Genomic DNA, 27,254 nt, shown 5'->3' with positions numbered 1-27,254 from the left:
ATGTAGCATGCATGTAGTATGTATGTAGTATGTATGTAGTATGTATGTAGCATGTAGCTAGCATGTAGCATGTATGTAGTATGTATGTGGTATGTATGTAGCATGTAGTATGTATGTAGCATGCATGTAGTATATATGTAGTATGTATGTAGCATGTAGTATGTATGTAGTATGTATGTGGTATGTATGTAGCATGTAGTATGTATGTAGCATGCATGTAGCATGCATGTAGCATGCATGTAGCATGCATGTAGTATGTATGTAGCATGCATGTAGTATGTATGTAGCATGCATGTAGTATGTATGTAGTATGTATGTAGCATGCATGTAGTATGTATGTAGTATGTATGTAGCATGTAGCATGTATGTAGTATGTATGTGGTATGTATGTAGCATGTAGTATGTATGTAGCATGCATGTAGTATATATGTAGTATGTATGTAGCATGTAGTATGTATGTAGTATGTATGTAGTATTTTTTTTTTTTTTTTTTTTTTTAACATTTAACACATTAGCCGGATGATGGGACTACTACTGTCCCATCATTGGCTAATGTGTCAATCACTGTCATGGTAGCAGGCATCGCCAGATGGGACTTGTAGTCCCATCGGACGATGCTTGCACAGACCCCTGGACATCAGCACAGCCCCCCGGCAGGCCGGCACAGCCCCCCGGCAGGCCGGTACAGACCCCCACAGGGTGCACAGACCACCGGCAGGCCGGCACAGCCCCCCGGCAGGCCGGTACAGACCCCCACAGGGTGCACAGACCACCGGCAGGCCGGCACAGCCCCCCGGCAGGCCGGTACCGACCCCGGGCAGTCCACACAGCCCCCCGGCAGGCCGGCAGAGACCCCCGGAAGGCCCGAAATGACGGCGCATCATGATGCGCACACACCGCGCATCATGATGACGTCAGGCCGTCAATCAACTTTGAACTTCCGATTCCGATGCCGAATTCCGATATTGAAAAAATATCGGAAGTCGGTATCGGAATTCCGATACAGCAAGTATCGGCCGATACCCGATACTTGCGGTATCGGAATGCTCAACACTAGTCATCACTGATCTAGACCATGCTCTATAAGGATTATGGTTTTCCCAGGGCTTTTTGAAGGCCAGTAAAATCTATGCAATTTCCAGTCATCTGATCTTCTGCCTTCCATCTATTCTTAAATTATCTGGTCAGGGCTACAGCAACATGGACACATGAGGCAAAAGATTTAGCCTGGTGTGGAAAAATTGCTGCAAAGTAAGCAAAGTAAGCCTTTGCTGGTTAGTTAATATATGGGGTATCCAAGTCATTTTATTTTGGGGGGGGGGTCTCCCCTATAATAACCAGTAAAGGCTAAGCAAACAGCTGTGAGCTGATATTAATAGCCTGGGGACATTATCTATCATGTTCCCCATCGCTATCTCTCTCTATCTTTGAACATGTTTAATACATAAAACTCTTTAATGTCTATGCTGCATTTCATTCCATACATGTCACACTGGCAGCACACTGACACGGGTGTCATACAGATGACACACGGATGTCACATACATACACACAGATGGCACACGGACCACAGATTACACCAGTACTGTTTGTATTCAGTACAAAAATCACCAGGATGTGTGAAGAAGGTCTAAGACTGAGCAAAGAATCAAGACACAAGGTAGTTATATTGTATCAGCAAGGTCTCTTCTTGGCAAAGATTACAAAGCAGACTGGGACACCATCATGTGCTGTCCAAGTTCTTTTGAAGGAGCCTCAAATTTATCCTGCAGCAGGACAATAACCCCAAACATACAGCCAATGTCAGTATGAACTATCTTCTGCACAAAGAAGAACAAGGAGTCCTGGAAGTGATGATATGGCCCCACAGAGCCCTGATCTCATCATCATCCACTCCGTAAGGTGTTACATGACAATACGGAAGGATTTGCCCAAGTTATGTCCACAGAAGATCTGTTGTTAGTTCTCCAAGATGCTTGTTACAAACTCTGTTCTATGTTCCTTCAAAAACTGTATACTGCACCTAAAAGATTAGATGCTGTTTTGAAGGCAAAGGGTAGTAAGTCAAAATTTGAAAGACAGCTCCCTCTGCACAGATGCGTTGCAGAGCCATCTGTCAATCAAAGTGATGAGCAGTGATTGCAGCCGCCACTCAAAGTATAAGGAGCAATGAATGTAAATGGTCCTTGCACGCCCCATTGACTGAAAGCGAACGGCTCCAGAAGGATATAGGTTCATTATCACCTAGTAGACACACTTTCATTAATTTACCTGCACACATACTTCTTTCTGTAGGTAAATAACATTTTTGAACATTACAGGTTCCCTTTAAGTCATGGAGAGTGTTTGCAACTTTTACCTCTGCAGGGACTGATGATACATCTCTGGGTTTGACAGTTCATTACACATTATACAGATTGTGGGATGTGCACACGCTGCATATTTACTCCTAAACAACAATAAATAGGTAACAAGTCCAGCATCATATTCATATCACCTCAATTGGAGTGGGTGCCATGATGACAGCAAAGGTGGATAGATGTGTACAGAGACAAAGTGTACTGTTCTCTTGCTCTGACTGCCGAGTTTCACATCCTTGGGTTGACCACACTTTGGAGTCCCAAAATACGCACCGTGTAGGGTAGTGTGGTTTTACATCCTATATGGAAATAAGAGGTATAGGTAGGTTACATAAAGCTATTTTTCATCTCACTGCTGATTTTATGAACCAACAATGAATAATAGCCAGGAAAAGGACAGTCAATGGTCCAGTTGATATGACTTTTTAGTGATCCTTTTATTATTAGATTAACCTGCACAAGACATCATTTTATTCCCATCCAATGGCTATGACCAGCTCCAAGACAGAATCATTACTTCTTTGCAATGCTTGCAGGCTATGAAGAATACAACCATAATCATTCATTATCCTCTAGATATTTTTTGATTACCATCTTAGTGATCTGGATCAAAGTAGACAATTGTACTATATGATTATTCATGTCTTCTAAGCCAGGCTTTCCAAAAATCTAATCAAGCATAAGGGCCTATCGGCATCTGCATATTACTGCTCTGTACAGCCTTATTCATTTGGCTCCACAATACGGCACTTTTAGACTTTCATGTGGGACTACTGGACCTCCCATGGCTATGTATCTAGCGGATGATAAATCCAGGATCCAGAGCCAATCAGAGCGTCATACAATGGCACGTGGAGTGACTATGGCTTATAGTAAAGAGAAGTAGGGACTCAGTGTGTCTCCAATATGCACACACATCTGCCAAAGAAATAGAAGCCAAATATTATTTGTCTGTCATGGCTTGGGGATTTGATATGGTGACCTGTTCCTTTGTGGTTGGTTCTTCAGTCTGTTTAACTATTGCTCTTTTCCTTCCCTGACCACATGCTGATGTGTATTGTTCCTGTTGTCTTTATTTCACCTTCTTGGTTTTATGATTTCGAGGTGTTTTCTATTTTGCCATTTTGGTTTGCCATATCACCTTCTGGTTGGGGAGTTATATATTATCCTTTCACTGCACTTCCTTGCTGGCTATACTTCAAGGTGGATTTGTGCTAAGTTTCCAGCCCTTTAGCGAACGCATTTCCCTGCTAGACTTACAACACTTATGTTCTCGCTGTGTGTCTGTTTGTTATCCTTCCCGACACCTTTTCCTTTTAGCACTATTAGGTTTCTAGGAGGTTATTGTAGTTTCATTTTTTTTTGGGTTCTCCTTACTATTCCCTCTCTTCCCTTTTATGAACATGCTTTTAGTTTCTCACACTGGGTCTTTGTGTCTACCTGCACACCTTCCTCTCCCTTTGTTGGCAGTGTGTGCATCATGCCTCCCCTCCTCAACTACCTTTTAGGAAGTCAATTCCAAGGTGGTGTTTTTATTAGTTGTGCGGCTACAGATTTACTAGTCTGTACAGGTATCGGTTGTGTGTAGGTGTGACTTCTCTCTATAGAAGTCTTCCTTACTCCCTTTCCCCATGTGTGAGTGTGGTACGTGCATAACATTGTTCAAATCAGTCTTACATATAGCATGACATATATAAGCTCTGGAAATTTCTTGTACTGACCATCATATGTTTTAAAGTGAATCTCACTGGAGAGCTCAGGTTCTGTGTTTTGTCACTTGTGATAGCGCCACTAACCACTGAGGAGATAATTTCTTCTCTTGATCTATTATCAGAATCCCCAAAAGATGCAAGAATGCTGCCATTTAGCCTGGCGTTGAGACCTTTGTATGAGATGAAAATGGCTCCACCTGATAAGCACATACATATTACAGAATAAGCATATGATCAACTAACGCAACTGTAAAGTCACTACAGTCAACTCCAAACTTACCACCATTGAAGTTGACAAGTGAACATGGTACTTGCATATTGTTTTTATCGACTTCTAGAATAATAGAAGATCCTCTATCACAATGCTCATCAGAAACCTTCATCTCTGCCGCTATAGAAGATGAAAAAGAGAATTTATGTGATTATTAGGGTGTATTGGTCATACATATAGGTGCCATGTCCTACTTTCTAAGATATTATTAGCCTTCTTATAATACTAGCCAACAAAGTACCAAAGTGCAAAATACCAGAGGAGGTCTGGACTCTGACTTTGGAGTCAGCAGAGTGTTGATGGCTTTTCTGTCCTCTGCTCCTCAGCATTTGGTGACCCCGCTCTGTAACGTTACGTGGTCTCCACTTTGTGGATGAGTTGCTGCGGTTCCTTCCACTTCTCAATCACTTACAGGTGATGGTGGAAAATTTAGGACAGAAGCAATGTCAAGAACGCATTTGTTACAATTGTGGCATCTCTACATAACTGGTTCATCAGTGTTATTTAGTCACTCTTTGGTACACCATAAGAAGGAGAAGTACTTCCCAGGACATCATCCAAGCTATGGTCAGTCCTGATTGATTTAGACATATCTAATAAATCTCTATGAGAGCTGTTTTTATTTCTTGGTAGGAATCCAAGTTGCCATAAAAATATGTGGAAAGATCTCAGGAATGAGATGTTTCCATCACTGTAGGGTCAGTACAGGGACTATTCATGCATTTTTGAATATTTGGAACCGATATATAATAGTTAAAAAAGTTGCCCACTATTTTTATATTGATGACCTATTCTTAGGATAGGTTATTAATGTCTGATTGGCCGGGGGCCGACACCGGCACTCCCGCCGATCAACTGTTACCCGTGTCAGTGGCAGCCAGCTGGAAATACTCACTTACCGAGCTGCTCAGTCTTCTGAGGGTGGCCACCGCAGGGTACAACAGATCAGTCTCCTATTGATTTGAATAGGAGGCGGATGTCCAGTACCAAGCCCTGGCAACTAACAGAAGATAGAGCAGCTCACAAATGAGTACTTCTGGCTGCCGGTCAACACCGTCACCAGCTTATCGGCAGGGGTGTCAGGTGTCGGACTCAGGATGATCAGACATTGATGATCTATCCTAAGGATAGGTCATCAATGTAAAAGTAGTGGACAACCTCTTTAAGAGTTAGCTGCAATCACAGTGATTCCCCCCCACCTGAAAAACGGCATATATTGCCTGCCCAATATTGGCAATTCAAGTTTATCTACTCACTGATTTCAGCATTGTTTATTTGTAGATCTCTGGGGTCTGTAGCAAAAGATGTAAGTAGTGAAGTTTCCACTTTCTCGATTACAGCAATGAAAAGTGTTTGGAGTTCGGTGGAATTGAATGTTTTCAAAGAAGTTTGATTGAGAAGGTTAGTGGTTTGAGTTGCCACTTTCTATGAAGATAGGGAAATTTACGAAATTTAGAAGCAAATCCAATAACATTAGGAAAAGATTAAATACAAATGTCTTTTAAAAATAACTCTAGTGCTGTCTACTGAGATATATGGCAAATGTCCCAAGTCATCAAACTAATTATTGTACATACACAGTTTTAAGCAGTGCCTTGGGACTATGGGCTCTAACCAGGTCTATAGAATTAGTGGTGCCCTAGTCTATTCTTGTCCCCCAGATTTGTCCAAAAGGTGGATACTCAGGGACCTTGTGCCTTGCTATGTTCCTACATCAACCCTTATCTGCCCCCACCCAGGGAGGTGGGAAGCCATCAGGCCCGGATTGGTAATATGCCCAACCGGGCATTTTCCCGCTGGGCCGCTGTCATGTGGAGCGCCCGCTCATCTGGCCGCTTGCCAGCTGATGCGGCCACTGGCCTGGCTGTTGTTCCTGCCGTCTGCCCTCTCTGCAGGCACGGCGGTTATAGTTTCCAACCCTCCTGGGATTTTTCTATCCCTCACTGCAGGGAGATAAGCCCTCCCTCCCACCAAACTCACCGCATCCTCACTCTAGCATGAGCCCCCCCGCAGCCACTCACAGCCACTCACAGCGTCGCTTGCCTGCTCTCTACTCTGTTCACAGGACCTGTGATGAGGTCACAGGAGGGGAGGAGTCAGAGGTCACATGATCAGGATTCTTTGTCCAGACCCCTGACTCCGCCCCTCCTGTGACCTCATCACAGGTCCTGTGTGCACAGCCCTGCCTTTTGGTGTCTGCAGGACTCTGCTGTGCTGGTTGTCATGGTGCTGGATGAGGGAAGTATGTGTGGGGTCAGGAGGGGTTTACAGGGTAGATGTAGCAGAGCTGTGTGTGTACGAGGTGTACGGAGCGGAGCCGTGTGTGTACGAGGTGTACGGAGCGGAGCCGTGTGTGTACGAGGTGTACGGAGCGGAGCCGTGTGTGTACGAGGTGTACGGAGCGGAGCCGTGTGTGTACGAGGTGTACGGAGCGGAGCCGTGTGTGTACGAGGTGTACAGAGCGGAGCCGTGTGTGTACGAGGTGTACGGAGCGGAGCCGTGTGTGTACGAGGTGTACGGAGCGGAGCCGTGTGTGTACGAGGTGTACGGAGCGGAGCCGCGTGTGTACGATGTGTACGGAGCGGAGCCGCGTGTGTACGATGTGTACGGAGCGGAGCCGCGTGTGTACGAGGTGTACGGAGCGGAGCCGCGTGTGTACGATGTGTACGGAGCGGAGCCGCGTGTGTACGATGTGTACGGAGCGGAGCCGCGTGTGTACGATGTGTACGGAGCGGAGCCGCGTGTGTACGATGTGTACGGAGCGGAGCCGCGTGTGTACGATGTGTACGGAGCGGAGCCGCGTGTGTACGAGGTGTACGGAGCGGAGCCGCGTGTGTACGAGGTGTACGGAGCAGAGTCGCGTGTGTACGAGGTGTACTGAGAGGAGCCGTGTGTGTACGGGTTGTACGGAGCGGAGCCAAGTGTGTACGAAGCATACAAAGTGGGCTTTTCCCACGGACACAGAAGTACACGGCGGAGCCCCGAGGAGAATTTTAAAACTCACACATGACGTTCCACCGCAAGTGATGTGCTGGAAGCTGACCGGAAATTAGATAATTTCATGAGGAAAGGATCCATCACCATGTCCTCCTCCGACAGACAGCAGGATCGTCTTGGAATTGGGGATGCTGGCCATGTGATCGGATCATGATATGTCCTGCATCGGGAGGCTCAGGTGGGCACTACAATGGGAGCCGGGCTGCAATAGTATCTTTATAGAATCTTTCTTTCTTTCTCATTCTCTGTTCTGTCTTTCCCTCATTTTCTTTCTCTCTCTCTGTTCTTTCTTTCCCCTCTTTCTTTCTTTTTCTTTCCTCTCTTTCTTTCTTTCTCTCTGTTCTTTATTTTCTTTACTTCTTTACTGAGCTGAAATACTGGGCACAGCTGTGACTACATGTTATATAGTCGTGTTAATCTCCTCTCACTTCTTGTAACCTACAAGTGTACAAAGATATTATATAGTCACCATGTGACTAGTGGGCCTGTGTAACTTCAAATGCCAGGGCTGAATTTTAGTCCCAGTCTGGCCCTGGAAGCCATTGTGTATAGGATAAAACTAACCAGACAAACAAGGGAAGCCGGACAGGGATACATGAAAATAGCAATCATACAAAATACACTCAATGAATTAGTGCACAGAAAACAAACTCCAAGCAACAATCTCCTGAACAACTCTCCAAAATCCAACTTCAACTGTAAGGAGGTGGCGGGGAACCTCAAGTGCCTCCTCTCCCCTGGACACTGTTCACACGATTACCTGCGGCACCTCATTGTTATTAATGTGTAATGTTTATCTACTGTGATGTCATGTATCTGCTATGTACTGTGTATATGTTTAGGATTAGGTATAGAAGTTAGCGTAGAGTAATAGCAGGGTTAGAATAGAAGGGGGCACATTCGAAAATAGATAGCAGTGTCAGTTAGATACAGGCAGCATAGGCCTGTTTCACACATCCGTTTTTCCCCATCAGTCAAAATCCGCCGTTTTGCAAAAAAAAGGATCCGCCATTTTTCTTGGCGGATTCGTTTTTTTCCCCATTGACTTGTATTAACGGCAGATCTTGACGGATGGTCATCCGTTCGATCCGTTTTTTTACGGATCCGCCAAGATTTTGCCGTCCGCTGAGCGGACAGGACTGACAATGAAACGTTTTTTTCCTCGGCCGGATCCACATTTTCTATTGTGCATGCCCGGGAGAAATGCCTGTGTCGGAAATTTAACCCTAAACTCAGTTCTGGCAACTGAAAAAATTCTCTCTCCCTCCCTCCCTCTCTCTCCCTCCCTCTCTCTCTCTCCTTCCCTCCCTCCCTCTCTCTCCCTCCCTCTCTCTCTCACTCTCTCTCTCCTCCCCGGGCAGCGGTTCCTTTAAAATTCTTCCTTCTCCGGATCCATTAAAAAAACGGTCCGGTGGCAAACATTATGATCAGTACAGGAACGGATCCGTTATCCGCCATTTTAGCGGATTTTAACTGACAGAAAAAGCTGATGTGTGAAACAGGCCATAAGGGTTAAGCAGAGTTACAGAGCAGAGCAGCACAGAGCAGGGAGGTATAGGACAGATAATTCTTGGTTCTGTCAGATGCCTGGGCACCTTACCAGGGCAGGATGCATGAGCAGAGTATTACAGGCTGTGGGTATAAAGCTGTTTCAGTAAGGGACCCCAGGCTGAAAATCATGCAGGCAGTCACCAGCTTAGACAGAACCATTCCAAGGAAATATCTGAAGCTAGCTGCTGGGATTAGGAGGGAGCTCAGTTGGCGAGCCCGTTACCCTGTAACTTGCAGCCCGACCAGGGAAAGAGTAGGAGGCTGGTGGGCCTGGTGCATGAGTGGGACAGAGATTGTCCAGAAGAGGGACAGGGATTGTCCCAATAATGGGTCAGAGATTGATCAAGAGTGAGACAGAGGTTGCAAGGATACAGACAGAGGCTGCCTGGAATGCAGAGAAAGATAAGAAGATGTCTCTGTGTTTAACTTGTGGTGCCTGTGTGATGAATGCATATAAGAAGATGTCTCTATGTTTAACTTGTGGTGCCTATGAGATGAATATGCCGTTGTTAAGTAAAGTTCAACAGTTGGAAAAAGATCCTGTCTCTGAACTGATTTGCGGAGCTCATGGATGCGGAGCCGACATGACAGCAGCTGAGAAGCCTATGACAATAATCGACTGTGCCTCAGGACCGAGACATCACTTATCTTGCCATGTACAAGGTGCCATGGTACTCACTGACTGTGACTTAGTGAACTTGTCCACGACTACCATCCCATGCCACCTTGTTACACAACCACAAACTATACCTCCAACTCCAAACCAGGCAGTAAGAACGAACACTGGCAATTCCTAAGTGCCAGAGGTGAGCATATATAGCAGAGGGGAGTGGCCAACACTGAACAGCTGAAACAATCAATGTAGAAAAGCTCCATGAGCTTCAACTGAACTGATTAACCCTTGCATTGCCAGCAAGGTAAAAACCTGCGCTGTTTAATAAGATGGTGAAGTACTTCTAACCAGTGCAGGAGTACTTGAAATCAGCCGCCATGATCTCCTGGCCCCTCTCTGTCATGGTATCCCCGTGACACACTGGCATAACTTCAAGCTCTAGTAAAATATCCAATAGGGACCCAACTCTCACAGGTCCTCTCATATGGATCCAGTACACCCCAGTGCCTGACACATCTATACAGTGGGATTTTTGTAAATTTTTAGGGTCTAATTACTTAACATTCATCTCATCAGTCCAACGGGAATTGTGGGATGTATCAGTGATATTATCTTGGGTTAGTGCAGAGCAATTACAAACAAGGGTTCTCTAATACATTCTTAATTGGTTAAAACAATGAATAACATGTAAGAAAACTTCTGGTAACCACAACAGTTGGGAACAAAAAATTAAGCTTTATTAAAGATAATCTTAAAGAGAATCTTTCAGTAGGCTGAACGCCCCTAACCTGTCTATATGGGCACTCAGATCCAAACAGGTTGAATAAAATTCTTATAGAAAAATTATATAAGATTCTAAATGGGAGAAAGTAGATTTACGGATTTTAATTAGGTGACAGAAGCAGAACAATAGGAAATGAAAACCTTACAAATCTCGTCAGTTTTTTTCTTACCTCGACAGAAGTGTTGGTTTTATTTTTCTCACAGGCATTTTCTGTAATATTCTCAATGGATTTCAAGAAGACGCATAGCGGATCCTATAGAAAAATTAATCAATGTGTCTAAAAATACATATACACAAAATAATGTCTACTTATTCTTCAGGTGTGAAGCTATCACACTTCATATTATTGTCATGTGAATGAGGTCCAGTGCAGCAGGTGTAGCTGCAAGATCCCATATAGGCACCACCATCGGGATAGAAGCTCCTCTATCACACCCTGTATATTTTCACTTTAAATGATATGTTTAATTCAGCAGTCATAAACCTAAAATAAAAAATTTGTTTGCAGTCTGTAACCTGAGGACACCTAGTTCTGCATTTCAGCTGTATACACAAATAGGATTTTTTTTCATCAAAACAAATAACTAAGTTATTATATTTGATATTTTTTATGATTTGGAGAAGTAAGACAAGGTTTGTTGTAAAAGTGCTCATATCCATTAAGAAAAGTGTTCTGTGATGTGTAATAGCTATGCACTTGCACATGGATCTGGTAGCATCACATACCGTGCTATTATATTTTTCACATTTCTCGAGTTCCTGGTCGGTGCTGGACTCACTGTGACATCTGTCATACCCTGGAAAGAGAGAAGAAAAGAAGGTAAGCAGCTCATTCTCGCAATGCAGGGGCTATGACTTCCAGTTAGATGTAATTAAGCAGGGGTGTGACAAGCTCTGCTGGTGCCCATCGTGGTGGTTTTAGAATACACTACACTACCCTCCTCGATAGCCATTAATTTAATTGGTCCAAGTTGCAAATATACTGTAGGACTTGCTCTTTTTTATCATTCGTAAATTATGCCTCCTCGTGTTGCCCTAGAGAACTGCCAACTCCACCTTCCAGTCACTACCCGTGATTGAAAGACTACTGGCAAAGTAGAAGGGCCTCGATTATCAAGGCTTTAGTTTTTGTCTCTGCGGTCAGATGTCTGCCTCTGTTGTTGCACCTCTCATAGCATGCAGCCGCACATACACAGAAACTGCAGCTGCGGCCCCTCCGCTCTGTCTTCTATCACTATAATGTACAAACAAATCTGGTCTAACTGGGAATATATTTGGTAAAATATTTTTTATAAAATTTATGCAACCAAAAAAGAATTCTCATCTTCAAGTGAGGGAGTTGTATAAGGAAAGAAATTGATGTCAAATTGGCATCAATCTTCAACTGGTAAAGGTTTAACAACTGCGACCCTGACGATTGATAGAACCAATTGCTTGTAAAGCACAAAGCAATGTAAATAGGTTATCTAACTTAAATTAAAAAATAATAGTAGAGGGGTTGTCTCAAGATTGGAAGTTAGAGGATATATGAACTAGAAGATAACTTTCTGATTGCTAGGGGTCCAACGACTGGGACTTCCAGCAATACTGACAACCTATGGAAATTCAGCAGTGGTCGATCATGCATACTCCTGCTCCATCCATTTCTAACGGGTGTGTCAAAGACCAGCTGAGTGCCGCGCTTGGCTATCACACATTCAATATGAATGGAGTGGATGTGCACATGATCAATGGAGGTGCACATGGTCAACCACCACTCCATTCGCATGGGGCTCTCACGAGCCCTGGTTCACGGGATTGGTGGTGACCACAGCAATTGGTAAGTTATCCCTTATCACATGGATAGGTGATTAAAAACCCCTGTCGAGCTAGCTCATGCCACTCCAGTGCTGTCCACTGGGATCAGAAGTGATGACATCATGTTCTTAGATCATCTGACCCCTTAGGCTTGTAGTTGGCTGCAGCCGAGACGAGATATCACTGACTTTACACCTAATAATGTCCCGTTAGAGTCATCTGATCCCTGAAGACCATGAAAGGCCTCAGCGGTCCGATGACATCATCAGATCTGGTCAGGATCGAGCCCACTGAAGCAACCTTAACTGGAGTGATGGAGGACAACAAGGAGAGGACAGCTCCATTTATTGTCTTATATTATTAACGGCCTGAAGATATGTTTTTATTTATTCTGAGAGTCACAGACTCCCCATTCTGGTGGTTGGAGGATGCCGACATTTTATTATAGAAAATGTGCATACAAAATTAGAAAATCATTGCTGCTTTCTTCCAGAAGCAGAATCACAACAGGATTATGTCCGGTATTACGGCTCGGCTTCATTGCCATTAATGGGGATGTGCTGCAATACCACACTCAACCTGTGCAAAGGTGTTAATGCACAAAAGGAAATTTTCTGCTCACCCCTCTTCACTCCTTATCACACCTCCGACGCACGGAAACACCCTGACCCGGGTGTATAGTGCAGGCACAACATAGAAAAAGATTTTCCAGCGTCTCCAGGAGATAAAATAACAATTGCTTTATTGAAAATATAAAATCTTCTTACCATCAAGTAAAAACAACATAAAGAGGCATATGGAGGGGAGCACTTTCCTACGCGTTTCACCCTGAAAGGGCTTAATCATGGAATGCGTAAAGAAGGTCTCCAAACAGATATTTAAGTGCAAAACATGTCAAGGAAACAGGTGATTCAATTAGGTGAAAAACACACCCATTACATTTAACATAGACAAAACCAAATTTGAAAAAAGTGTACAATGCATGGAAACCAACACATACGAAGGGTATAATAATAAACAGATCAAGGAAAAAAAAAAAAATAAAAAATGTTTTATAAAGAAATTTTTTTTTTTTATTACTTGATATATCACATGTAAAGCAGTTAAAAAACCATATAGGTATTTAAAGGAAGCCATAATGTACGCTGATAGCGTTATAACAAGGATCTTATAATTTGAGAACAATTTGTACGTAGCATGTTATCAAATGGTGGGAATTGATTGCATTACAACAAACGGAAAGAAAGAGAAAAATACTGCAGCAAAAAAAACAAAAAAAAAACACCATTGTTTCATTCATTTACAATTTTCTTTCAAAGATATATATGTACAAATATATACCCTGTGTTAAGTACCCCTCGTATATCCAACTGTGAAAATGTCTAAGTTATTTACTGGAGAGGAAAAAAAAAAAAAAAAAAAAAAGACCACACATTTGAATGGCATGAACAAGAGAAAGAGATACCTAAGAATACTGCATGATTAGATCTCTCCTCTTGTTCATACCATGCGGTATTCTAGTGCCCAATCCAGAAAGACTCTCGATTGAGAATCTTTCTGCGGTGGTCCCCTCCCCTAGTTGGTTTGTACACCTTTTTCAATGCCAGTGAATGTGAGAGAATCGAGGCACCTATTATGAATAGTAATAAAGTGCCTCGAGACTGCAGAAACATTCACTGCAGAAGGATTTAAAGTATCAGACATGTGTCTGCGTATTCGCTGTTTGAGAGGACAAGTTGTACAACCTACATATTGAATTGAACAAGAAGTACATTCAATGAGATACACAACATTAGGGGTATTACAATTAATGAAATCCCCGATGTTGTAAGTCAAACCAGTGTACATGGAGGTAAATGATTTGCATCTCTTGGCATGTTTGCACGATATGCAAAAATTGTGCCCACAGCCAAAAAAGCCAGTGCATGATAACCAATTTTTGGAATTGCTCTTTTTATTATTACTGACTACTAGACTAGGTGACAAGATGTGGGCTAAATTGGGCGCTTTTTTCGCCACAAAATTGATTTTATTTTTTTCTAGAATATGACTAAGTTGATTGTCCTGTAATAAAATAGGTAAATGTTTTTGTATTATTTTTACAATATCCTGAAATTGCGGAGAAAAATTGGTAGAAAAAGTTAATTGGTGATTAATATTATGTTTATTTTTGTGATGATTTAGAAAAAGGTCCGATCTGTCAATTTGGTTCACTATTTTTTGAGCTCTATTCAAACACCAGTTGGGATATCCCCTGTGTTTTAATCTAGCAACAGCTTTGCTAGTTTCATGTTGGAGAAGATCAGACCTGGAGCAATTATGCTTTAGTCTGATTAATTCTCCAATGGGGATGTTTTTCACCGTATGGGGAGGGTGGCATGAGCTAGCTAGTAAAATGGAATTAGAGTCAGTTTCTTTATGATAGGGAAGAATATCAATCTTATTGCGGTCGCCAATCAAAGTCACATCTAAATAGTTGGTAGTAGAAGTAGAATACCGCATGGTATGAACAAGAGGAGAGATCTAATCATGCAGTATTCTTAGGTATCTCTTTCTCTTGTTCATGCCATTCAAATGTGTGGTCTTTTTTTTTTTTCCTCTCCAGTAAATAACTTAGACATTTTCACAGTTGGATATACGAGGGGTACTTAACACAGGGTATATATTTGTACATATATATCTTTGAAAGAAAATTGTAAATGAATGAAACAATGGTGTTTTTTTTTTACCCTTCGTATGTGTTGGTTTCCATGCATTGTACACTTTTTTCAAATTTGGTTTTGTCTATGTTAAATGTAATGGGTGTGTTTTTCACCTAATTGAATCACCTGTTTCCTTGACATGTTTTGCACTTAAATATCTGTTTGGAGACCTCCTTTACGCATTCCATGATTAAGCCCTTTCAGGGTGAAACGCGTAGGAAAGTGCTCCCCTCCATATGCCTCTTTATGTTGTTTTTACTTGATGGTAAGAAGATTTTATATTTTCAATAAAGCAATTGTTATTTTATCTCCTGGAGACGCTGGAAAATCTTTTTCTATGTTGTGTGTGCAAAGGTGTTGTCCTGTTTTTGGATAAAAAAGAATGTATTTTTAAGAGTGACTTTCTAATGCCAATGTTTATCAGGAGAGTGCTATAAATGGAGACACTGTGGGTGTTTTTTCAGACGGACTGCACTCGTGGTCATTTTGTCAAACCTTACTAAAAATAGTTCCTAAAAATCAGTTCTCATTTTTGAATTTAGGAAGTTCTATGGTTTATAACACCACGTAGTCTGCCGCCAGAAAGGAAGCTTGTTACGGTAACAGTATGCAAACACTTGTGGGATACTTGCCATATGCTGTGTCAGGAGAACTACGCAGTATTTGCTGCACACAACCCTGCATGCTGAAGTGATTCAATAGGGAAAGGATCGTTTTCATTGAATGGAATTGAGCGAGCCACCATTGGGGGATTGAGGGTGTTATTCTTCCAGCCATTCACATTTTATGTCTGGTTTTTTCTACTCCCCATCTGATATCCCATTGCCCAATAAGTGCTCTTCCCTTTCTTTGAAGTACGTGTTCATGTATACAAAACTAGTATTGACCAAATGGACCACCATCTAATGTATTTCGGCCAATGTCGAATTTAAAAAGGTTGCTCATGTTGAATTAAAAAAAAGAAGGGTTATGTGGTTCTCAAACAAGACAAGGTATCTGGCTACGGTTCACTCCCCAATCTGCACTTAGAGCACATGGGATGAACCAAGTGTACATATGTATGGGAAACGCAGAGGGGATAGTGATGAAGAAGCAGCCTGCTGGCAGCTAATGAATGGCAGGATCCTGGATGATAAGTAAAGATCCTCATGGGCTTATAACCACCATGTTGGATCATTCTTCATGTATCTGTTGGATATTAGAGGGACATTTTTCCGCAATAAAACTGTTGTTCAGGGTGAGCAACGGCGCACTCATTGGGTTATTTAGTGACTTATGATGTGATGTTCCAAAGGGAAGGTTAAAACATCTGAACAGTGACAGGCGGGACATTGGATTTTAATATCCATCTGACCCATCTGTTAAAATTGTTAAGAAGGTCTCCTAGGATTTGTCAAAATTTGAAAACGTATCCTGCTCTGAAGGTGCCGTCCTATTCTTTCCCCCATATTTTATGTGTTTCCATCATTCTTCTTGTCACTCCGTACTTATGCGAAGAATGGGTAACATTGTCTATATATAACGTAGTCTGTATACTGAGGTGGAGATTCTTACACGTCTGCTTTTAGTTATTTGTCAGTGTAATATTCTGCTTGGTTATGTGTATGATGTGTAATCCCATATGTATGGCCACATTTAATTCCCTGATACCAGAATATAGCTTCATGGAATGGTTGATCCCCAAGTGGATACCGTAAATATTTCCCTCTGAACGGCTGATATAACAAGTAAGTAGGTTACTAGCCCCAGTGAGATTTGTTTTTCTACAGAAATAACTATAAACTACAAAATATTTTTTGCTTTGGTCAAATGAACAGTTTGTTCCATCATTGCTCAGTAACATCATCGCCACCACTATGTTTAAAAAATGGACGATGGGAAACCATGTTGTACTTTCTTATTGACCTCCTAACATTCATAATCTGCAACTGCCAAATGTATGGGCTCTTGATAAAGTTTCTTTATAAAAACAGAATGGAGGGGTGTCAGACACAATGACGATTGAGTGCTGGTACAAGGATATGACAGGCACGGTTTGGAAAACAAGCAATTATGGAGTTGCGTTTCGATACCAGTCACCAAGTAAGAATAGTAACAGAATTGGATTTTTTTTCATTCTTCTACAGCGTTTAACACTTTCCTCATCTAGCTTGGACAGTACTTCCATGTTGGTTGTCTTCTATGGTGAATAGTCCTACTTTATTGTTGGTAGAAATCAGTGTCCATCACAGGTCGGCACAGCCCAGTGTGTTTTGCCCTTTTATCAGGAATTATCAATGAAATGTGATAATTGTATAAACTCTAAATACTAAGAAAATCAGAATCCCAGAAATCATAAAGTCATGTGATGCCTAATATCTAACTTTTCACCAGATTGTAAAGAATAGAATAAATAATTTCAAGAACTGAAACTTCACATTGGATTAATGACTCTTATGAATATCCCACCTGGTGGTGGTGTTGGAGTTCCTTGTTCTTCTGTGGTTTTTGGAGGCATGATATGGGATGTTACTGGTATCTGTATTGGTGATGTGGTTATTAGAGTATAGTGGGTTGTTTCTCTCACCCTCTGATGCGTATACGCTGTGGTAGATGTTTCCATGTTCACACTCGGTGTTAGCAATGGACCTGTGGTGGAGATTGGGGCTGATGAAGAGGTTTTAATAAAATCTTAGGAAATTAAGTTTTGATACTCCATATGCCATGTTTACCATTAACTTCCCAATAAAAGAATATCTCCACCAAATCAGTTTCCACGGGAAAAATATAAAAATAAAGTTCAATTGAAGTCTAGAGATCTCTACTCATTGACAGGTGGGAGTGTTCTAATATAACCATCCACAAAAATTCCATTGAAGAGATGCAAGATGTCCCAGAGTCAAGGATGGAAACTTTTTTTTCCATAGTCCGAGGACCAAGCCCAGATCTTGGTGTCAGTAGTCATCTTAGGACAGATAATCCTCTAGGGGCAAGGGGATAAACATCCAAGGTTCCATCTAGCTAAGAAAAAGGATTGATGTCGCCTGTTCATCTACACTTGAATGAGCCAAAAGAAGGTCTTTTGGTCATGACAATAGATAATGACTATGGCAGCAGATCGGCAATTAGAAAAATGAAAAATTGAGATCTGTTTTTATATGACTAAACTGCAACACCAGACACAGCCCATTGACAAGATTGGCACTGTTTTAGATAAATACTTCCTTTACAGTATTTAATTCAAGAAGAAATGGTGTTCTAATGTGAGATTTAACAGTATTTTATTACCGGATAATATGACTAGCAGTGGAGTATAGCATTTTCTTTTTCATTTGACATGTAACCCCTCTAGAAAGGATAATCATTCTTTTTTTTATTATTGACAATGTCATTATGGAAGAATAAAGGAACTTGGCACTCAAATGGCAAATGGAGTAAATCTTTTGTTTTATTTGCATCCAGACTATGCGTGTTAAACGTTTTCGATCCGATAATGGATCTTCATCAGAACCTCTCTAAAAGAACATCTTTTAGGGGAAGCAATGCGTTTGGTATAGTGACCTAAGTCGCTTATTTTGTGGCGCTGCTTCCTCTGGCCCAAATAGATTGCGGTATGACCGCTGAAGTGGAGGACGCCAGGAAACTCGCGAAGTAACCGCTGAAATGGAGGATGCCAGGGCCAGAGGAAGCAGCGCCACAAAATAAGCGACTTAGGTCGCTATGCCAAACGCATTGCTTCCCCTTATATATAGCAAAATACAGATGTTCTTTTAGAGAAGTTCTGATGAAGATCCATTATCAGATCGAAAGCGTTTAACACGCATAGTCTGGATGCAAATAAAACAAAAGATTTACTCCATTTGCCATTTGAGTGCCAAGTTCCTTTATTCTACTACGTGGGCTGGAAACCCTACTTGTGCACCTGCTTCATATTATTTGAGAGAGTGCCTTGTTGCTTCTATGACAATGTCATTATGTTATTAATGATAGCGGATAATGCATTACAAACACCAGCATAGGTTGGTATGTTCAATTAGATTAGAAATAAATAGGGAAATTATATGAATTTTTAATATTATAGGCGTATTCTGGGCTTTTGATGTTGAGGACCTACCCTTATGATAGGTGAACAGATCGCTGTGGTTCTGACACCCAACACTCGGACCTTCCAGCTGTTTATAGTGACGGCCGGATGGAAACACTGAACTGCGAAGCTCTATTCAACATGTAATAGTCAGTCGCTGCTGAATAGAAGCTGTTCTGCAGTACACTGTAGTGTCTGCTACATATTGAATGGCAGCACTGTTCAATGTTTATATCCTTCCGCCATTGGAGCTATTAACAACTGTATGGTGCGAGTGTTGGGTCTCTGACCACCACTGGTCTGATGATTTATGATTTTTCATAAAAGGTAGGTATATCAAATGCCCATTTAAGTAAAATCCGAGAAACCCTAAATTCATATTGTATTTAGAATCTCACCAACTTCAAAAATCAAGGACTTGACTAACATCTCACACTAAGTTGATGACTATTATGCAATACTCACCTGGTTGTGTTGTCGGAAATACTGTACGCACGCCTCCCATGGTCCTATATGATGTCAGCAATGGACTAGTGGTGGTACTTGGGACTGATGAAGACAATTTAAGAAATATTTTTAAGTACGTTTCTTAGCATAGCCAATAATGCATGATCGTTTGTAGCACGGTCCCACCATTGAGCACAATGAAGGAGTGTCAGCACTCGAATGCACACTGGGGCCCATTGGTTCTCTTGGTTGGTGGGGGGGGGCTTGGGTCATACATTTATGGACTATACTAAAGACAGAACATCAAGAGAAAATCCCTGAATCCCAGAAAATACCTGAAAAATATTCAGGATTGAGAGTCCTCAGTAGTTGATACCTTTTAATGGCTAACTGAAAAGATGGTAACACATTGCAAGCTTTCGAGACTACTCAGGTCTCTTCATCAGGCTAGACTAATACAAAATCTGAAGTCACATATTTATGCACAATACAGCCTAGAAAAAATGCAATAGATAAGATTTTTTCTAGGCTGTATTGTGCATAAATATGTGACTCTTCAGATTTTGTATTAGTCTAGCCTGATGAAGAGACCTGAGTAGTCTCGAAAGCTTGCAATGTGTTACCATCTTTTCAGTTAGCCATTAAAAGGTATCAACTACTGAGGACTTTCAATCCTGAATATTTTTCTATCTACTGGCTAACACGGTACAAAGATATACATCTTTCCTGTTCCAGAAAATACCTTTAATTTAAACACTTTTCTTACCTGCACATACTTCATCCAGTTTTACTAGAGTAACACAGTTAATTTGTCCTGTGCAAATATCATTGCAGTGGCAGGCTTGTGAATGACAAGAGGCTCGAGCAGGACAATCGGAGTCATTCCTGCATTTATCTGCCAGAAACAATTACGGTATATTAAAATTAATTTTGGACAGACTCAGAGTTAAACTGTCTCACCTGATAGGTTCCCTTTAAAGGGATTTTCCAAATACCCAATTCTAATCTTTGTGCACGTTTAGAGCCACCATTCCTCTAGGCTCCTCATCTGCAGCAATAAGAGTTCCCTAAACTGAGCACGGCTTAAAGACATTCATTCATGTTGCCCCATAATGATTCCCACATGGTGTGCTCCCAAGACACTGTGCATTCATCACCAGTGACTGCTAATTTTTTTTTCAATTAGAGACGAAAGAAATTATCTAATAACGTAAAGGGGGCGCAGTGTCCAACTAAAATAAGCAGAAACAAATATCGTTTATTATCAAAATTTTAAAAACTTGTGAAAAATTAAATTAGAAAAACCAAAAATGGGGGGTATTGAAAAAAGTCCAAAGAATGAAATCTTTATTGTTCCTCTAAATCAAAGGTTTTTAGTGTGTTGAGCATGGTGACATTTAGACCAGATTGAGACCAGTGTTACACATTTAACTTGAACTCAAAAATTTCATCTATATATATATAAACGCCTTATCGTGTCTGTCTGTAACCGTAATCGCAGGCCGCTGATTGGTCACGGCCGCCAGGCCTCCGCCAGGCCGCAACCAATCAGCGACAGGCGCAGCTGTTTGTAACAGTAAGCTGCGCATGCCGCTGATTGGTCGAGAGGAGAGGAGAGCGGGGGGGGGAGAGGAGAGCGGGGGGGGCGCACCCGCATTGCTGATTGGTCGCGGACAGGGGGCCGCGACGCTGATTGGTCACAGCTACACGGAAAGGGGGGTGAGGGAACCATGCATACCAGGAAAGGGGGGTGAGGGAACCATGCATACCAGGAAAGGGGGGTGAGGGAACCATGCATACTAGGATTGGGGGGTGAGGGGACCATGCATACCAGGATTGGTGGGTGAGGGGACCATGCATACCAGGAAAGGGGGGTGAGGATACCATGCATACCAGGATTGGGGGGTGAGGGGACCATGCATACCAGGAAAGGGGGGTGAGGGAACCATGCATACTAGGATTGGGGGGTGAGGGGACCATGCATACCAGGATTGGGGGGTGAGGGGACCATGCATACCAGGAAAGGGGGGTGAGGATACCATGCATACCAGGATTGGGGGGTGAGGGGACCAAGAATACCAGGAAAGGTGGGTGAGGATACCATGCATACCAGGATTGGGGGGTGAGGGGACCATGCATACCAGGAAAGGGGGGTGAGGGGACCATGCATACCAGGATAGGGGGTTGAGGGGACCATGCATAACAGGATCGGGGGGTGAGGGGACCAGGCATACCAGGATTGGGGGGTGAGGGGACCATGCATACCAGGATTGGGGGGTGAGGGGACCATGCATACCAGGATTGGGGGGTGAGGGGACCATGCATACCAGGAAAGGGGGGTGAGGATACCATACATACCAGGATTGGGGGGGTGAGGGGACCATGCATACCAGGAATGGGGGGTGAGGGGTCCATGCATACCAGGATAGGGGGTTGAGGGGACCATGCATAACAGGATCGGGGGGTGAGGGGACCATGCATACCAGGATTGGGGGGTGAGGGGACCATGCATACCAAGAAAGGGGGGTGAGGATACCATGCATACCAGGATTGGGGGGTGAGGGGACCATGCATACCAGGATTGAGGGGTGAGGGGACCATGCATACCAGGATTGGGGGGTGAGGGGACCATGCATACCACGAAAGGGGGGTGAGGGGACCATGCATACCAGGAAAGGGGGGTGAGGGGACCATGCATACCAGGAAAGGGGGGTGAGGAGACCATGCATATCAGGATTGGGGGTGAGGGGACCATGCATACCAGGATTGGGGGGTGAGAGGACCATGCATACCAGGAAAGGGGGGTGAGGGGACCATGCATACCAGGAAAGGGGGGTGAGGGAACCATGCGTACCAGGAAAGGGGGGTGAGGATACCATGCATACCAGGAAAGGGGGGTGAGGATACCATGCATACCAGGATTGGGGGGTGAGGGGACCATGTATACCAGGATAGGGGGTTGAGGGGACCATGCATAACAGGATCGGGGGGTGAGGGGACCATGCATACCAGGATTGGGGGGTGAGGGGACCATGCATACCACGATTGGGGGGTGAGGGGACCATGCATACCAGGAAAGGGGGGGTGAGGATACCATGCATACTAGGATTGGGGGGTGAGGGGACCATGCATACCAGGATAGGGGGTTGAGGGGACCATGCATAACAGGATCGGGGGGTGAGGGGACCATGCATACCAGGATAGGGGGGTGAGGGGACCATGCATACCAGGATTGGGGGGTGAGGGGACCATGCATACCAGGAAAGGGGGGTGAGGATACCATGCATACCAGGATTGGGGGGGTGAGGGGACCATGCATACCAGGATTGGGGGGTGAGGGAACCATGCATACCAGGAATGGGGGGTGAGGGGACCATGCATACCAGGATAGGGGGTTGAGGGGACCATGCATAACAGAATCGGGGGGTGAGGGGACCATGCATACCAGGATTGGGGGGTGAGGGGACCATGCATACCAAGAAAGGGGGGTGAGGATACCATGCATACCAGGATTGGGGGGTGAGGGGACCATGCATACCAGGATTGAGGGGTGAGGGGACCATGCATACCAGGATTGGGGGGTGAGGGGACCATGCATACCACGAAAGGGGGGTGAGGGGACCATGCATAGCAGGAAAGGGGGGTGAGGGGACCATGCATACCAGGAAAGGGGGGTGAGGAGACCATGCATATCAGGATTGGGGGTGAGGGGACCATGCATACCAGGATTGGGTGGTGAGAGGACCATGCATACCAGGAAAGGGGGGTGAGGGGACCATGCATACCAGGAAAGGGGGGTGAGGGAGCCATGTATACCAGGATTGGGGGGTGAGGGGACCATGCATACCAGGATTGGGGGGTGAGGGGACCATGCATACCAGGATTGGGGGGTGAGGGGACCATGCATACCAGGAAAGGGGGGTGAGGGGACCATGCATACCAGGATTGGGGGGTGAGGGGACCATGCATACCCCGAAAGGGGGGTAAGAGGACCATGCATACCAGAAAAGAGGGGTGAGAGGACCATGCATACAAGGATTGGGGGGTGAGGGGACCATGCATACCCCGAAAGGGGGGTAAGAGGACCATGCATACCAGGAAAGAGGGGTGAGAGGACCATGCATACCAGGATTGGGGGGTGAGAGGACCATGCATACCAGGATTGGGGGGTGAGAGGACCATGCATACCAGGATAGGGGGTTGAGGGGTAGCATGCATATCAGGATTGGGGGTGAGAAAACCATACATATCAGGATTGGGGGGTGCATTATTGCATTATTATTATTAAATCTTCAAAAATAAACTGCATATATATTCTAGAATACCCTATGCGTTAGAATCGGGCCACCATCTAGTAGGCCTATAAGAGGCTATTGAATTTTGGTTAAAGTACCCGCGGTTTACAAAGCAGCTCAAATGGCTCAACTGACAACAGTCTCCTCCATCTCCAATATGCCCAGATGGGTAAATTTAGAATCTCCATTTTCTGTTACAGGGCTTTTGTGGTCAGCAAACCCAATATATCGTAACATGGCGAGGGTGGCCCCATATACCCCACACCCTGTCTTTAAGGAAAAAACTGAGGTTCCGTTTTCAATTACAATCAAATCCCTCCCCACTATTATCTCTACTTTACAATCCTATTCCTGGCCTAGAAGTCAATTCATTCAAGTGATGGTTATCTAAAAAGATTACTCGAAACATCTCTGATCACCAGCTAATACTGTTATGACTAGGCCAGAGTTCATTCAAAAATACGACCCACCCTTGACAGAATTAATGCGCATCAACCAAGTTTTACATTTCGCTAGAAAAAACTCAGGTGACTTGAATACACCTATCTTTACAACTTTCAAACAAAAATGCCTTTATGACCCTTTTGGACTTGGGACTACCTCCCTACTTTACTCTAAGAACAAGAAAATGGAATATATGACTCAATGGGAAGAAGATCTGGGTTTTGTGCTACCTAGTGAGACCTGGTCTTACTGCTGTGAAAACTTGTCAAGAGGCAGTAATCAAACTTCTCTAATCAAAATATCTATCAAATTGCAGCTCAGAACATAATACGCCTCCATAAAACTGTGTAAGATATACCCTAATACTTCAGACAGATGCTTTAGGGGATGTAATATTAGAGATGAGCGAATATTTCAATATTCGGTTCATCTCACGATCACCGAATTTGCAATATTCACCGATTTAATCACCGAATATAGCCGAACATACACAGCACAAAAGCCGGTGTTTTCCATGCTGTATGACAGCGTGGCAAACACTGGCGTAGCGCTTCTGATCAGCAGTGAAATAATTCCTACCAGTTAGAGAGCCGTTGTTCCCACGCTGTCAGAAGACAGCATGAGCACTCAGCTGTGGTCTGAGGTATAAAGTTTACCTACAGGCACTGGTGTCAGTGATTGAGACTACAGCTCCCATCAGCTGACACCTGCTGCCGCTAATAACAGTGAGAGCAGGAGCCGTGTATGGGAGTATTCATCAGCCGATCCTGCACTGTAAATAAACAATTTCAAAAATAACCTGCGTGGGTTCTCCTGTATTTTTGATCACAAGCCAGGCAAGATTCACAGCTGGAGGCCCTCAGCTGTCAGCTTCAGCAAGGCTGGTTATCAAGAATAGAGCGGTCCCCACACCATATTTTTTAATTATTTAAATGAATAATTAAAAAAATGTCATGAGGTCCCCCCATTATTGACAACTAGCCTTGCTAAAGCTCACAGTTGGGGGCTGGTATTCTTAGGCTGATAAGGGGCCATGGATATTGACCCCCCAGCGCAAAAATAGCAGCCCACTGCTGCCCAGAAAAGGTGCATTAGATGGTCCAATTTTGGCGCTTTGCCCAGCTCCTCCTAATTGCCCTTTAGAGGTGGCAAGTGGAGTTCATATTTGTGGGGTTGATGTCACCTTTGTATTGTCAAGTGACATCAAGCCCACGGATTAGTAATGTAGAGGTGTCTATAAGACACCTATCCGTTACTAATCCTATAGTTACATGGTAAATAAAGACACAGCAAGAATAAAGTCCTTCATTAGAAATAAGACTAAACACAGTTTTCCATTTTATTTAAAAATAGCACACTCAGTTATACTCACCTAACACCTAATTCCACTGAAGCCCTCGTTATCCTGTAATAAAGCTAAAATAAAAAAAACAATATTCCTCACCTGTCAGTCGTTCTGTCCCATGCTGTAATTCATGTCTTGGGGATTAATAGTTTTCAACCTCGACAGTGTCAAGATGCGACCGTTCAGACTGAGAACCACTGGTGAATGAGCTGCTGCGAGTGCAGCATCAGTGACCGGTGGTGACATCGATGTTACCTCCGGTCACTGAGGCTGCGTTCCCAGCAGGGATGAACTGCCATGACCTCAGCACCTTGGGAAAAAGTCAGTGATGAGGTCACCACAGTTCAAGCTCAGTGACTTCACAGCAGATCACCGTGAGAATTTCTCAATGTGCCGCCAGAAAGGTGAAGTGAGTTGATTGGCTGTGGATCTGTCTAATGGCACCGTAAGCAGGAGAACGTTCTCAAGCTCGCGATGCCCTCAGACAAGGAATAGCAGTTCACAGGCAGACACTGAGCACAATGTGCATCTCTGTGGAAAGATGAGAAATATTGTGTGTTTTTTTACCTCTTTTGCTGTTAGGATTCCAAAGGGTGAACCCACTGGACCGCGACAACCAACCTCCCCTGGGCGAGCAGGCCAGGTGGACCACCCCCTATACAGGGAGCGTTAGGGACAGGCCCAGGGGAAACTATTACCGTGGCAGCCGCTACCCGGGGCGGACACAGGAGACACAGCAGGGGACTGGAGAGGCAGACGGACGGACGTGCAAGACTGGAACCACGGAAGATGAAGAGGACGGAGACACAGGCTGGCATGGCTGGTATACAGAGACACGGGCTGAATGGAGACACAGGCTGGACGGAGACACAGGCTGGAAGGTAAGGTGAGCCACAGGAACTCAGGCCGGAGGTAGATACGGGCAGGCGAGCACTGGGAGAGACAAAATGGAGAGCATCAATCAGGGCGGAGGTGATAGGAAGCAGGGAAGAGCGGCAGGAAGGACGGAGGTGACAGGTAGGCGTGGGGCTAGGATCACTCGCTTAGCACAAGTGACGATCAGGCAATGCCAGGAGGAAGGGGCGGCCTGATAAGGGCAAGTGCGGCGGTGTTTCCAGGGTCAGGGTCCTCCACAGCCTATAGTGAGCCGGGGGGGGGTGACCGGTCTCACAGAGTGCGGTGTGCGCGGTAGCGCCGGCTGTGCGCACGAGCCTGACAGGAAGCAGACGTTGCTGCAGGCTGTGGAGAGAGGGCGGGGACGCCGCCTGTGTCCCGATGAGTATGACGGGACACGGGCGGCGGTGGTGCGCGCGGCAGCGGCGTGACAGTACCCCCCTCCATACGCGCCCCCCTCCCAAGACAGGAAAGAAATCATGCCAAAACCAGAGGAGACTGGATGTTCTCCCAAGGCTCCCAAGATCTTTCCTTCGAGCCAAAACCCTTCCAGTCCACCAGGAAAAAGGTTCTCCCTCTTAGCCTTTTCATGGCGAGAATGTCTTTAACCTCAAAGACATCATCAGCGGAAATAGGCCGTGGGGAACGAGTAGTAGAGGCATGGAATTGGTTGAGAACCACTAGTTTCAGAAGAGAAACATGGAACGAATTGGGGATATGGAGCGAGGCGGGGAGCTTTAACTTGTAAGAGACGTCGTTGATGCGAGACAAGATCTCGAAGGGTCCAAAGTACCGGGGACCCAATTTGTGCGAAGGAATCTTCAGGTGGATGAATTTGGAAGAAAACCACACTCTATCGCCAGGATGATAGAGAGGTGGGTCCAAGCGCCTTTTGTCTGCGTGCTTTTTCATCCTTACACATGCTTGTTCGAGAGCTGTCTTGGTCTCCTGCCAGATCCTGGAAAACTCCCCAGACAGA

The 27,254-nt window shown here is 44.2% G+C and overlaps 1 protein-coding gene across 2 annotated transcripts in view; it reads right to left on the bottom strand.

Moving 5' to 3' along the window:
* LOC141100321 (adhesion G protein-coupled receptor E3-like) overlaps positions 1–27,254 on the bottom strand; it is a 119,201-nt gene that overhangs the window by 28,965 nt on the left and 62,982 nt on the right. Inside the window, exons 5-13 of one of the 2 annotated variants that reach the window (XM_073588712.1) lie at positions 20,064–20,192; positions 19,316–19,399; positions 17,236–17,415; positions 11,015–11,085; positions 10,458–10,541; positions 5,600–5,768; positions 4,353–4,463; positions 4,082–4,269; positions 2,498–2,659 (exon numbers count right to left, since the gene is read on the bottom strand). In XM_073588712.1, coding sequence (XP_073444813.1) covers positions 2,498–2,659; positions 4,082–4,269; positions 4,353–4,463; positions 5,600–5,768; positions 10,458–10,541; positions 11,015–11,085; positions 17,236–17,415; positions 19,316–19,399; positions 20,064–20,192 — 1,178 coding nt within the window. The remainder of the gene's footprint in view (positions 1–2,497; positions 2,660–4,081; positions 4,270–4,352; positions 4,464–5,599; positions 5,769–10,457; positions 10,542–11,014; positions 11,086–17,235; positions 17,416–19,315; positions 19,400–20,063; positions 20,193–27,254) is intronic. The other variant, XM_073588713.1, reaches the window with a different exon arrangement.

Source organism: Dendrobates tinctorius, unplaced genomic scaffold (assembly GCF_039654945.1).
Source record: "Dendrobates tinctorius isolate UK_male_01 unplaced genomic scaffold, ASM3965494v1 ptg000104l, whole genome shotgun sequence".
NCBI classification, from domain to species: Eukaryota; Metazoa; Chordata; class Amphibia; order Anura; family Dendrobatidae; genus Dendrobates; species Dendrobates tinctorius.
The sequence above is the reverse complement of the archived record's forward strand: the minus strand, read 5'-3'. Positions and strand labels throughout refer to the sequence as shown.